General features: G+C 49.5%; 1 protein-coding gene across 10 annotated transcripts in view; it reads left to right on the forward strand.

The window, feature by feature from the left end:
* ATG16L1 (autophagy related 16 like 1) overlaps positions 1-13,924 on the forward strand; it is a 65,563-nt gene that overhangs the window by 46,388 nt on the left and 5,251 nt on the right. For 9 of the 10 annotated variants that reach the window (XM_023762594.1, XM_023762606.1, XM_023762599.1 and 6 more), the window contains 9 exons: positions 473-517; positions 2,110-2,303; positions 3,800-3,859; positions 5,545-5,621; positions 6,801-6,936; positions 7,896-7,980; positions 9,974-10,046; positions 12,695-12,832; positions 13,055-13,132. In XM_023762594.1, coding sequence (XP_023618362.1) covers positions 473-517; positions 2,110-2,303; positions 3,800-3,859; positions 5,545-5,621; positions 6,801-6,936; positions 7,896-7,980; positions 9,974-10,046; positions 12,695-12,832; positions 13,055-13,132 — 886 coding nt within the window. Of the gene's footprint in view, positions 1-472; positions 518-2,109; positions 2,304-3,799; positions 3,860-5,544; positions 5,622-6,800; positions 6,937-7,895; positions 7,981-9,973; positions 10,047-12,694; positions 12,833-13,054; positions 13,133-13,924 lie in introns of those variants that run through there. The other variant, XR_002831692.1, reaches the window with a different exon arrangement.

The raw sequence follows: 13,924 nt of genomic DNA on the forward strand, positions 1-13,924 counted from the left end.
TGCTCATTACAATATTCATTACGATGGGGAACATTGAAGCAGCCTAACTCCCCTAACAAGAGGGGGGTAATTAAAAATTTATGCTACATTTAGTCTTTGGAGCCATACAGTGTGTGTGTGTGTGTGTGTGTGTGTGTGTGTGTGTGTGTGTATGCATGCGTGCGCATGTGTATAGATGTTTGCAATATTGTTGAGTGAGGAAAGCAGTTACTGAATAGTATGTGTAGTAGGATCTCTCTTTTTCTTCAGTAAAAACATCCATGTAAGTGCATATACGTCTGGAAAAAAATTCTGTACCAATGTCTTGACCATGGATATCTCTGGGGAGTGGAAATTTAGGTGACTTTTCTCTTTGCCTAATTTTCCTATGATGAACATAGTTTACAAGTGCAAGTAAAGATCTCTGTCTATAGAGAAGGCCACTGGTCTCTCTTGTCTCCTTCAGCCTCACTGTTCTCTCTCTTTGCTGCAGATGGTGTTGTGCTGGTGGATCCTGAGCTTGTGAAGGGAAAGAGAGGTGAGAAGCTCTCGTCCTCTGGAAACAGTGGTCTGGGCTGGGCTGGCGCTGGGAAGGCGTGTTTGTGTGGCCGGAGGGCTGGGCGCCCCTGGGGCTCTCCTGCACACCGTGCTGCCCTCCCTGGTATCATCCTCCGGAGCTGGTCCTGCTCACAGCAGAGCTCACTGTCCCCATTTCTCAGAGGAAGCTGAGGACTCAGGGAAGCCAGGTGACTGAGGCGGCAGGAGAAGTAAATGGTGACAGGGCCGGAGCCCAGGTCTGTGGGCTCCATCAACTCTGCACGTGTCCCCATGTCACGTAGTTCTATGCCACAGCCAACCGCAGGCGGGCTCCTTGTTGGGTTTCTCCGAAAGGGGGAGCTGGAGGCTGCAGGAAGGCAGGGTTGGCCTGCTGCTCACAGTGGTGGTTCTGAACCACAGCATTACAGCTGCCTTGAAGATTCTGGCAGTTGGGAAGTGTGGCAGGTAATTTGGCACTAATAACAGTTCGGAAACTAAATTAGAACAGATTTGAATTATCCTTGTGACAATGTCACAGACTCAGTTCCATTCTGAAGATGCCTTTTTAAGTAGTTGCTACTGGCAACCATGAGGCATTGTTCCTAACCCTGGATGTGCCCCGGGAACTATGCCAGATGTGGGGCCATCAGCACTGAGGGGGCCTGGCAGAAATGGGGCTGAACATCGCCACCCCTGCTGTCTGCTCCCTCCTCATGGTGCCCTCGCCAGGGAAGGGCTCCTGCTCCGAGCTAATAACAGGTCACCTCAAGCGATCCGTGTCTCTTATCCTTGGGACAGACACAAACAAAATCCTCAACTAACTCCCTAGGTCCATGGGGGACCACTTTTGTATGCTTTTTGTTCTAGAACAATGTGTGGTTTTATTTACCACATTAAAGACAGTGGCAACATGTGTAGGTTCGTGTAATTCTTTGGTCCACTGGGCACAATTTACATCTTTCAATCAGATTGAGTCTCCAGCAGTGGCCACTCAAAGGCTAACACAGACCAAATAAACGAGGCATGCGGCCCGTGGGCTGTGAGTTTGACATGCTTGACTTACTAGTAGAGCATGCTGGTTTCCCAGCAGTGTGGGAAGAGGAGTTTCTTCCTGCATTTGACTCCATCTCTTCACTTGGTCCAAAAGCCTCTCTAGTTCCTCTCGCAGACCCACATCCAGCTCTGGCACAGACCTGTTTGCTCCCTGGCACAGCTTCCCTCTGCTTCTTACCTTTGCCCTCAGCTCCATCCAGACATCCTCCCCTCAGAACCCAAGCGACCTGCACTGTTTAAAAGCCTCCTGAGGTCACTGAGCTGGGGGTCAAGAGGAGGGGGTGGTGAGATGGAGGAAACAGTTCGGTCAGGTGACAAAGTAACAGGGTTCTTGGGAGGTGCCCCCAGGCCCCTGGCATGCCCCTATGCAGTAATTAACACACGCCCTGGGAAAGGTGTGTGGCCCAGCTGGGTGGTGTGATTCTCAAACCCTACCCCCTCCAGAAGCTAAAGGTTGGATGCCGTGACTGATGGTGTCAGTGGTCGCCCATGCTCACTCAGCCGACGGGCAATCCCACCCTTCTCTTGCCTGCCTTCCAGTGTATGTCTCCGTGACGTGCGCCTTCCGCTACGGCCAGGAAGACATCGACGTGATGGGCCTGAGGTTCCGCAGGGACCTGTACTTCTCTCGGGTCCAGGTGTTCCCTCCTGTGGGGGCTGTGAGTGCCCCCACAAAACTGCAGGAGAGCCTGATCAAGAAGCTGGGGGCCAACACGTACCCCTTTGTACTCACGGTGGGTGACCCCTACTATGTGCACACCCCTGCCCTGGTTCCTTCACCCGCAGCACCTTGTAATGTGACCCAGAGCAAAGGAAAGGGGACAGGAGTGACTTCACATTTGTGGGCCTTCAAATTGCACCCTTGGAGGAAATTCTAGATTGCACGGGCTGTGGTTGTCTTTTTTTAAGCCCTTGAAAATAGCCTCTCAGCCTTTGAAGGCACCGTTTGAACCAACGGCTTAAATATTTCCCTTCATCCGACTACCTAATTACATGCGCATGTTATTCCTTAACTTGCCCAGCTATAAAAAGAAAGACGTGCCCCTCTGCTGGTCCCGAGGAATTCTAAACGGAAGAGTTCCTTATGGGACAGGAGATCTTAGTGAAATAAGAAGCCTTGTCTATAGCTCTGTGAGTCATGTCAGAGAAATCGCCTCACCTCTCGAGACTGCGTCTCCCCTGGGAGCACCTGGCTCCCCAAGGGCCAGTCTGCCTGCCCTCTGAGACTTGGCGTGAACTCTGCTAGTGTGTCTTATGATTATATGCTCCTCCAAAGTTACATGGTTCAGCCTAAAAAAAGGAAGGAAATTCTGATACCCGCTACAACATTATGCAAAGTGAAAGAAGCCAGACAAATACTATGTGATGGTTCTCATAGGAGGTCCCTAGAGTGGTCAGACCCATAGATTCCGAAAGCAGAATAGAGGTTGCCAGAGGCAGGGGAGAGGGAATGGGGAGTGAGTGATAATGGGAACAGAGCTTCGGTGTGGGATGATGCAAAGGATCTGGAGGTGATGGTGAGGATTGTGCAGAACAGTGTGAATATACTGAATGCCACTGGACTGCGCCCATAAAATGGTAAGTTTCATGTTGTGTATATTTTATCACAACGCTTTTTAAAGAAGTCACTTTAGCAATGTTTCATGGTCCTGGGTGGTCCCATGCACTGGTGCTGGGAGTCTAAAGTGACATTACCTTTTGGAGATAACATGTCAACGTGTATCAGAACCTGGAAAGTGTGATTTTGACCTGACAGCTCCCTTCCCAGCAGAGTAGTCTCTGGAATTGATTGACACTGTGCTGAGGGGGATGAGGAAGGGTACTTATTGCAACATTGCTGGTCATGGCAAAAAAGTCAAGACCAGCCAACGAAGGTGTCTCGGGAACCCTAGCAGAGCCGTGACTCATGGCGGGAACATCGTCCTAGCACAAGCCCATCCTGAGGAGTAGGATCAGGGTCAGTGACATGAGCAAGCCAGATGTCAGGACACCCGCATCACATGGTCCCATGTCTGAAAAACACACACATACACACCGCGTATTTGTGTGTCCGGTGTACACAAGACTCTCGGGCGGTTCTGTTCACAGTGTCCTTCTGGGAATTGGGGTCGTGCATGAACATGTGTTTCCTTTTGCCTGCTCCTCATCCTCGTTTTCTAGTTTTTGCACGATGAGCATACATTCCCCGTGGAATCACCCCTGAAAGAAGTGATCTGTGGTTTCTTTCCAGTTTCCTGACTACTTGCCCTGTTCGGTGATGTTGCAGCCAGCTCCGCAGGATACGGGCAAGGTGGGTTCAAGAAGAAATGCCATGGATTCGTTCCTTCAAAAGACTTTCAAAAATGGCTTTTTTTTTTTAATGGAAAATTTCAAACATACACAGAGAGACAGTCTAATGAGCCTGTAGCTTGTCTTCAGCAAGTATCAACCATGAGTAATCCTGTGGACAAAATGGTAGAGTCCCTCCCCTCGTAGGTCTCACAGGTTGATGGAGAGAAACAGGCAAGAAGCAAGTAACAAGTACCTATGATGCATTCGAGGATGCCAGGCGCTCTGGAGAGCAGGAGGCTATGAGAAGCAAAGGGAGCCTGGAGGGTGCTTGTTCAGGATGTTTAAGGACAGCCTCTCTAATGGGGTAAAGGAGACGCCATTCCCTCCTAGGGGACAGCCTTTCAGGCAGAGGAGATGCTGCATGGTGTGTGCTGGAGCAGGAGGATCAGGGGTGAAATGTGGGACCAGGTCAGAGAGGTGTGGGAGGTCTGGCCAGATTGTGAAAGGCCTCAGGAACCGTGGTGTAGACTCGGACTTTTTCTGAGTGAGATGGGAGCCCCTGGTGGGCTCTGGACTTAGGTTTCCAAAGGATCGCTCTAGCCACTCGCTGAGAATGGGGTTGGAGTGGCCAAACCTGAGCTGCGAACCGACAGAAAAGCAAAGGGGCTGAATCTGTGCAGGGGAGCAGTGGCCATGGTGGACCAGGGACTCCAGGCAAGGAAGGAGGACAGGGGACAGGAGGAGGGAATGGAAGGTGCTGGGACCCAGAATTACTGGCAGAAGAGTCATTGGCATCTGGGGTACCTGGGGGAGGGAGCTAGACACATGCCAGGTGAGGGCAGAGTGGCAGGTCTACACCTGGATGGAGGGTGCAGTGACAGGCAGTGAGGGGTCCAGGGCAACGCTCTCCAATGTGGGTGTCCTGCCTCCATGTTAGAGGTTGTGAAATCAGTGCCATGGGCCCGCAGTGGCACTTAAGAAAAGTGGAACAGAATGAAACAGAAGAGAACGAGAAATCTCAGTGTCTCACATGCAGCAAAGCTCAGGGATATTTTACGGGAGTTGTTTCACATGCACATGTCTGTTTGCTGGGCCACACTATAAACTTGACTTCTTACCATGGTGGTGAGACATTTGAAAGCCACTGGTCTAGAAAACCGGGTGTGGGCAGCCCAGATGGAGGAAGACGAGGTCACTAAATGAGACTGGGGGACACTGTGCCAGCCAAAGTGCCACCCTTCAGTCCATCCTGGGAGAGGAAGTATCAGAGTTCAATGTGAACTGAGGCCAGCAAGGCCTGGGAGAGGGGGCGTCTGCATGCCTGGGGGTCTCAGGGCCGTACAGCTGAGGAGACCTTTGCGCTGGGGCTTGGAGAATACACAGGAGTTTGTCAAATATGAACAAGAGAGAAAGAGGAGCATTAAGCATTTCAGAAGAAGGAATCGTGTGCGCCCACGGTAGACTGGTGAAAAACGTGGCTTGTGCAGGAAACGCACACGGTGGGAGGGCAGGGGGACCAGAAGCGAGGTGTTGCATGGCTAAGAATGCCGGGGTGATGGTGGGTAATGACATTTTTATGGCGAACCCTGAAAAGGATAAGGCTGAGACCAAAACAGAAGGTGCAAGTGACACTCCCAAGTGCCATATAACCTATCCAAGAAGGGTGGTCCTGACCTTGATCTTGTCTGCTCTCTGTCCCTGCAGTGCTGTGGGGTCGACTTCGAGGTCAAAGCATTCGCTACAGACAGCACCAATGATGAAGAGGACAAAATTCCCAAGAAGTAAGTTGTGGGAGTTGGTGAGGGGCCAGGGTGGGAGGTGGTAAGAGACCACCCTTCAATTTGTGTCTATGGCAGAACTCTTCCCAGGGGGCCTGCACGTTGAGGATAATGGAGCCTCCCTAGCCCAGGGCAGTTGAGACAACCTCTACCCAGGCTCCGAAGGATCTGTGACTGATCATTTGGGGGAAAAACCAAAAGAGAATGACGGGAGTTAGCAACCTCAAGGGCTCCTGTAAGGCCCTGAAAGCCTCCAGATTCCTTCTTTCGTTTTCTTCTTCTTTTGTCATTTTTTTCATGTAGTAAAACATATATATCATGAAGTTTACCATTTTAACCATTTTCAAATGTACAATTCAGTGGCATTAAGTATATTCACTATGTTGTGTAACCATAGTTACACACAAAATGTCTCATTACTCCAAGCAGAAACTCTGCTCATTGAGCAATACCTCAAATCTCTCCTATCTTCCCAGGCCTGGTCTCCCGTTTTCTTTAAAAAAAAAAATTTTTTTTTTTTATTGTGTTTGTTTTTAGAGAGAGAGAGGAAGGGAAAGGGATAGAGAGATAGAAACATCAATGAGAGAGAAACATCATTAACTGGCTGCTTCCTGCACGCCCCTACTGGGCATTGAGCCCACAACCCAGGCTTGTGCCCTGACTGGGAATCAAACCAGTGATCTCTTGGTTCTTGGGTCAACACTCAACCACTGAGCCACTCCAGCCGGACTTGTTTTCTTCTTCTTCTTCTTCTTTTTTTTCCTGTTTTCTTCTTATACCTGAACACAGTTTCCAACTCTATCACCAACACTTTCTCCTCATACTCAGCACACACCTATCGCTGCCATAGTAATGAGTAGCAGTGATGGAGCACACATTTGAAGCATGTCATGTAAAGCACATGACATGAATTCCCACATCAGCCTCCCCCAGAGGAGGCGGCCCAGAGCCCTAACCCAGGATGTGAGAGTGACCCTCGGGGGAGCGGATGGGCCCCACACCACCCAGCTGGTGAAATCACAGAGAAAGGCCTGGAAACCAGGTCCCCGGGCCCCTCCTCCATCCCTCATTGGGTTCAGCTGTTTGTTGGGTCCCAGGGTGACTATGGGAGAGAGACCTGGGGGCCGTCCTGAAGAGGCCCGAGCGCTAACTGCAGGACTGTCTGTGACTTCCCGTCCACAGGAGCTCTGTGCGTTTACTGATCCGTAAGGTACAGCACGCACCGTCCAAGATGGGTCCCCAGCCCCGGGCTGAGGCCGCCTGGCAGTTCTTCATGTCCGACAAGCCCCTGCACCTCGCAGTCTCCCTGAACAAAGAGGTAACCCATAGGCACTACTGTGCTCTGTGTGGGAACAGGTCTGGGGGTGGGCTCCGCCCAGTGCCCTAACGGCTGTGGGTGTGTTTCTAGGGACAGTTTAAGTACCAACCTTTGAGAACGATTGGCTCTTTTTCTTCATTTGGAGCTAGTAAAGGTGACCATTAGAATAAGGTCACACTGACTTGCACTCCACTCATTGTCAGTCCTGACCAACTGGCCATGGGAGGGGCAGAATGTCACACCCTGACTCCAGGCTATCTTTACCCCTCTCTGCCCTCATTTATTAGTGTGACATCAATGTGTGTGGTATTGCAAACTGTTTACTTCCCTGGAAAATTCAACCATGGGGGGCGGCCATGACACCGGTTAATGTCATCTATGAGGTGTGTCATAGACAAAAAAGGTGAAGAACCACTGGCTGAGGCTGTCTCTGGCCCTTCTGGTCACCAAGAGTCACACACACATGTTGGCAAGAGCCTAAAAACTCTGTGTGCACATGGGTGTGTGCCTGCATGTGCATGTGTGCACGTGCAAGCATGTGTGTTCACACATGTGCAAGGGCTTGCCTGCCTGGACCCAGGTTACACAGGCACCTCCACTGAGGAGAGCTCTACCCCACTGATTTCATTCCATTTCATCGTTCTGCCCCAAATAACCTTATGGTTCCACCCAGAATCCCAGGGCTAACTCTGCAGTGACTCTCAGGACTTGGATATTCCGGGCAATTCACTCTGCTCCACATTAGTCACCTTTTCCGTCTCAGCACCCACAGATGGGCAGAGCGTGTTCCAGACCCTCCACTAGAGGAGACACATGGCTGTCACTTTATCTTCCTTGAAAGTATGGGGATCCAGCCACCCATTCTAGTTAAAGAATTGAGATGAATTTAGAAAGCCACGAGATTAAAGATACCACCACACTCTGTTCCCCTTTTCTGATTTATCTGTTAACATTTGCAGATCTACTTCCATGGGGAACCCATTTCTGTGACCGTGACTGTGACCAACAACACAGAGAAGACAGTAAAGAAGATTAAAGCATTAGGTAGGACCTGCTGCTCAAAGCTGGAGGGTGGAGTCTTCCGGAATTTCTCAACCTAGTCCTATTTCCCGAGGGTCTCTCCTCTGGTCAGATAAGGCCCTCCTGGGTCCTTGGAACTACCTGTTTGCCTCTGTTGTCATGGACAGCAGGGCCTCACAGGGAGGAAAGCCCATTGATGTCATCCCAGCTTAAGGCTGACTTTGGTCTGGGGACAACTTCCTGACAGGTGATCTTCCTGGAGGGGCCCCGGGCCAGGTCTCAGGACAGCCTGGACAGGAGTTTTCCTCCTGGGATCCGTGATGAGTTGTGTTGACAGATCAGCACAGCATGGTGGGAAGACACTGGCCTGAGGACACTGGCTTCCTGTGGGCTCTGCTGTGTGCATCCTCTCCAGGTCCCACTGGCATTCATGGCAGGGGCTCCTGGTCTACCTCCCTGGGTTTTGTAAGGGGCTTTGTAAATGGTAAAGTGCTACTGTTGCTGGTCATGTTGAATCCCCATAAGGTGATGGCTAAGCCCCACCAATACTACAGGAGAGGCGCCGCCCACTTGCTGTTCCAACACTTCCTCAGCTCAAAGGGCGTCAACATGCAGGAGATGGTCTTATATAATGGTCTTATATGGGCTACATAAAAAAGACACGACAAAATAACATAGGTGGGACACCTCCAAATTCGCTTCCAACTCAAACATTTGATGACTAAGACAAAGGTAGACTTTGTGTGTTAGGGTGACTTACCATTCCAGGACTTTCAGGCTAAAACGAGGCCAGCCCCAGGCAGACCAAGGTGGGTCACCCTATGTGTCATTGATAAGGTTCAGGAATTTGCTGCATGCATACTAAAGAATTCTAGGTATTTCCTGATGCTAATATGAATGTTTAATTTGCAGCTTGTTTTATATTGGTTTAGTTCATATGCCTTTAATTCCTTATAGAACCTGACTTATTTATTTAGTGTTCAATACAAAGTAACATGATTGTGAAAGTATCATTTGATACTTTGATTTAAAATTATTACTCAAAGTTTTATGAATGCTAACACTAACACCATTATTTTTTTAAAGAAGCTATTAAATTTTTGGCTCTGTGCTGAGTGCTTCAAACAAATTGTTTCTTTTAATCCTCAATTTTTATTTTTTATTATTATTTTATATATATATATTTTATTGATTTAAGAGAGGAAGGGAGAGGGAGAGATAGATAGATATATCAATGATGAGAGAGAATCATTGATCAGCTATTTCCTGCACACCCCAGATTGGGAATCAAGCCTGCAACCCGGGCATGTGCCCTGACCGGGAATCAAACCCCGACCTCCTGGTTCATAGGTCGACGCTCAACCACTGAGTCACACCAACTGGGCTCAATTTTTATTTTAGTAGAGATTAAAATTCATCTTTTTAATCATCACAACACCCATATGAGTTAGATGCAGTTATCACTCCCATTTTGCTGATGGGCAAATTGAGGCTTAGAGGTACTAAGTAACTCACAGCTGACAGCTAAGCTGGGATTTGAACTCAAGTAGTCTGGTTCCAGAGCCCACCCTCCTGTCCACCATGTGCACCCACAAGCCCATCCTGAGGGGCCTCCAGATGGTTTCTGGCTTGGACACCTGGAAGGAGATGCTCCTTCAGTAAGACAGAGAATGCTGGAAGGGGTGGGCTCGGAGGAGAAGAGCAAGTGGTGAGTTATTTGATGCTGGAAGATTGTGTGCCTTGGGAGGGCACCCAGAGGCACATCAGAGGCTCAGCAGAGAAGAGGGGCCTCCCAGGAGGTGCAGTTTTAGGAGACTGGCTCATGGGTAGGAGTTGTGACAAAGCAAGTTGTATTGGTGAACAGAAGTGGCTTCAGAAATCTCAGCCTTTAAGCTTTGAGCTGAGAAAGCTAAGCCTGAGAAGCATGAGAGAAGGAAGACCAACAGCATCCCCAGAAGGCCAGACACCTGCATGAAGGACCCCACATGAATCGCCCACCCCTGTCCTCCCTCTGCAGTGGAACAAGTGGCCAATGTGGTTCTCTACTCGAGCGACTATTACGTCAAGCCGGTGGCCCAGGAGGAAGCACAGTGAGTAACTGTTGGGTTTCTATTTCCTGGGCGGCCCAGGCTTCTTTGTCAAGTTCCCCTTTTGTCCATCTTGACAAGGGAAGTGAATGCTCAGCTAGCTTGCCAGCTCTTCACTTCCTTCCCTTTTCTCACTTCAAGGGCTGCAAAGAAGGTTAGCGTCTCCATTCCGTTCTCACTCCCAAGAGTTCTGAGAGATCGGTCAAGCTAAGACTTGACGGAGAGGAGAGAAATAAACCTAGAAATGTCACAGTGGGAACAGCTGGACCTTGTATGTATCCTTGGAAGACATTGCTAGAGACGATACTATTCCTTACCTCCCTCCCCGCAGCAGATATTCAAACAGTCTGTCAGCCCAGGGAGGGCTCTCTATCTTTTGATCTTCTCCTCAATTTGAAAATCTCATACCAGTTCGATTAGCATGCTGGATCAAGTCTCAGCCCCTTATCACGAATGACTTTTCTCCCTTTATTAGAACCAAAACCAAGAATCAAAACTGCGATGGCTTCTTCTTGGTGGAGGGAGAGACCTGCCCGTTCTTGCTTTGTGCTAGGCAGGCAGATAGAGTCATTAAACACACATGCCCCAGGGAGGATCCCTTGGGAAGGTCTTTGTCTAGCTGGCATGTTCTAAGTACTGATGTATGCAAACAGTATTACCACGGTTAGAGGAAGGGGTGGTGAGGAAAGACAAACTGATTCGGCAAGATAATATTACCCAATATTTAAAAGGTAACTTTGGGATAAACTATTACCCAAAGCAGATCCAGTTATGCAGGAAAGAAGTATAACTCACCAACCAAGCCTAAGGTCTCTTTTAGGAGCATCTTTGCACACTGTGACCTAGGAGTCTTCCTGGCTCACCTTTGGGCATATGCTCAACAGTGATAGGAGGGAACGGTCCTCAGCTGAGTTTCCCCTAATATACCCCATAATCTGGTTCTCTTTTCAGTTCTCGGTACATTTTTGGACCAAATGATTCTCAGGAAACTAGGAACCAATCTAGGGCCCCCCTAGAAGTGGCAGGGAGACTGAAAGCTAGGCGGGAATGTGCTAATGGGTCTCAGACCAGAAGCCACTCAGAAGGCGAGGGTGGCAGAGCATGGCCCTCGTCCTTGAACCCTGGGGCTCCCTGGGCTCTAGTGGGTGGTCCTCCATCACTCATTCAGGAGTACTGCCCACCATTCAACCCCAGGTCCTGAAGGGCCTGAGAAGTGGCCTTGCTGGCCATCCCTCTTCCTGTTACCTTCCCCTTAGGATATAATTTCTGCTTTTGTCATTTGTGGCTCAAACATGTTAAGAGAGGTTCCTGCCCGGCCAGCATGGCTCAGTGTTTGTGTCAACCTATGAACCAGCAGGTCACAGTTCAATTCCTGGTCAGGGCATATGCCTGGGTTGCGGTCTTGATCCCCAGTGGGGCATGCAGGAGGTAGCCAATCAATAATTCTCTCTCATCATTGATGTTTCTATCTCTCTCTCCGTCTCCCTACTTCTCTAAGATCAATTAAAAAAATATATATATATGTATATATATATATATATATATAGAGAGAGAGAGAGAGAGAGAGAGAGAGAGAGAGGTTCCCACAGGGCCCAGATGGGAGGGTGGGGGCCATCTTGTGCTCCAGCAGAATTCTGTAATGAGCATGCCCAGGAGCTTCCCGTACACACTGCAGGTGAGAGAAGCCACAGCTGCTTGAAACTCCACAGGAGGCTCAAATAGGGAAGCCATTCTGAATGTGGTAGTTCAGACTCCAAGCCTGTCTCAGGGCAGGCTAAGGAAAGAGTTAAGGCCCACTCCTGGGCACTGTTTTTTGGGCCCAGCCCTGCCTACCCCTGGCCAGATACGGGGGTGGGGGAGGGGGGTGCCCGGCATGCTTCCCTGGTTGCAAAGTGGAGATCCTGCGAGTACCTACTCATTCATAAGGTTGGCAGGGAAGAGGTACAAGGCCACTCTGAAGGCTCAGTGTGGCCTGGTGTCAGTGTGCAGATGCGTGGCAGAGCCACTGGGATCAGTGAGCTGGGTCCTGCTGGCCTGGAGAAACATGCTGCTGTGTCCCCGGCTCCATTTCAAATCTACGCTTTGATACCAGTCCCCTGTGTCTGTCGGATGGTGGGAACACCCCCGTCCAACTGACCATGGAAAAGATCTGGGAGCATGTGCTGCTCTGAACCCAAACCAGTGCAGTCTCTGGTTCACAAATGGAGGACCTTGCCTTCCCCTTTTCGATCACCCACCACCATGGGACATGCTGACCCCCTCCCCCTCAGAGTGACAGTTTTTGGCAACAGGTGGCCCTGTAGCCAGCTGTGTGTTTCACAGTCTCAAGAGGAGATCGGTGTGGTCCTTGACCCTTGGGCCAGTTGGTATCATTTAACTCCACAGAACATTCTAGAATTCAGTTATTAGAGCAGACCAAGGGACTCGAGGAAATGTCGTACTGTTGCTGGCAGCCTATTTTGAGTTGTCAGTAATACTCCTCTGCCTCTCGTCAGGCAAATGCACAGGTACCTGAACTACCTTTCCAATGAATCGCAGGGAGCTTAGATCTGGAACATGCCTCATGGCACACAGGGGCTCCTGGGATGGATGGTGGCTTTATGGCTGTGAGAGCAATTAGTCAGATCACCTCTCTGATTATCTTCCTGCAGAGAAAAAGTGCTGCCAAACAGTACTCTGACCACAACGCTGACGCTGGTGCCCTTGCTGGCCAACAACCGAGAACGGAGGGGCATCGCCCTGGATGGGAAAATCAAGCATGAGGACACAAATCTTGCCTCCAGCACAATGTGAGTCCTCACAGCTCAGGAGATGACTCAGTGTAAGGCAGAGCAGGGAGAACCAGGAAGCACACCCTGTTCTAGGACTTTGACAGCTTGGTTGAGTTCACCAGGTCCTTGAGAAGACGCCCCCATGATGGTGTGCCTGCGTGGAGATGAGGGGTTGGTTTCCCAGTCCTTGCTTTCCATTGCTCCCCTGCATTCTTCTACTTTTCCTTTCTGTTTATGCAGCATCAAGGAGGGCATAGACCGAACCGTCCTGGGGATTCTGGTGTCTTACCAGATCAAGGTGAAGCTCACAGTGTCAGGGTGAGTGTCCAAGTCCCACCACTCTGTTGGCCCTGTCTTGGCCTTTGATTAAGTTGTTTCATTCCTGAATGATGGGGAGACAGAAAGCACAGGAAGGGCCACAAATTCTACTGATTACCGAGTAGAGTTTTGGAGAGACTCTGTTGATTTAGTTTCATATTTCTGTCTGATAGAACAGCACATGGAAAAGGGTAGAAAAGTGGATGATGAAATATGTGTACTGTTAGTACCACATGACAAGAGTGGGTGTGCCTATGCTCATGTGGTGGAAGTTGACATGCAAAAAAGGATGATGAGTTCAGTGTGGTGCTGAACCTCAGGAAGGAATGGTGGCTATCAAGGGAACTCTCTTAGATCTCAGGGGGCATCCGTCCATAAGGAAGAGATCTTTCCTTCCCTTCCTAATGTGTAATCACAGGATTTGGGAGTTTCCTTTTTATTCAAGAGCACAGATATCTCAGAATTCCGAGGAAATGGTTTTATCTTTTTTAGTAAAATGAATTTCATCCATTTTAAAAACCTTTTCCAAAAGAGAAAAACTTGAGCCCTGGCCGATGTGACTCAGTTGGTTGGAGTATTGTCCCATGCACAAAAGGTTGCTGGTTCAAATTCCTGGTCAGGGCACATGCCAGGGTTATGGCCTTGAGCCCCAGTAGGAGGCATGCAGGAGGCAGCTCCTCCCTCTTCCTTCTGATCTCTCTAAAATTAATTTTAAGAACATATTTTAACGAAGGGAAAACTTTGAATTCTCATTTTCCTTTTCAAATTCCATTGCCAATGGCTCTGGCCTCT

The sequence above is a fragment of the Myotis lucifugus genome, unplaced genomic scaffold (genome assembly GCF_000147115.1).
Source record: "Myotis lucifugus unplaced genomic scaffold, Myoluc2.0 scaffold_3, whole genome shotgun sequence".
Classification (NCBI taxonomy): Eukaryota; Metazoa; Chordata; class Mammalia; order Chiroptera; family Vespertilionidae; genus Myotis; species Myotis lucifugus.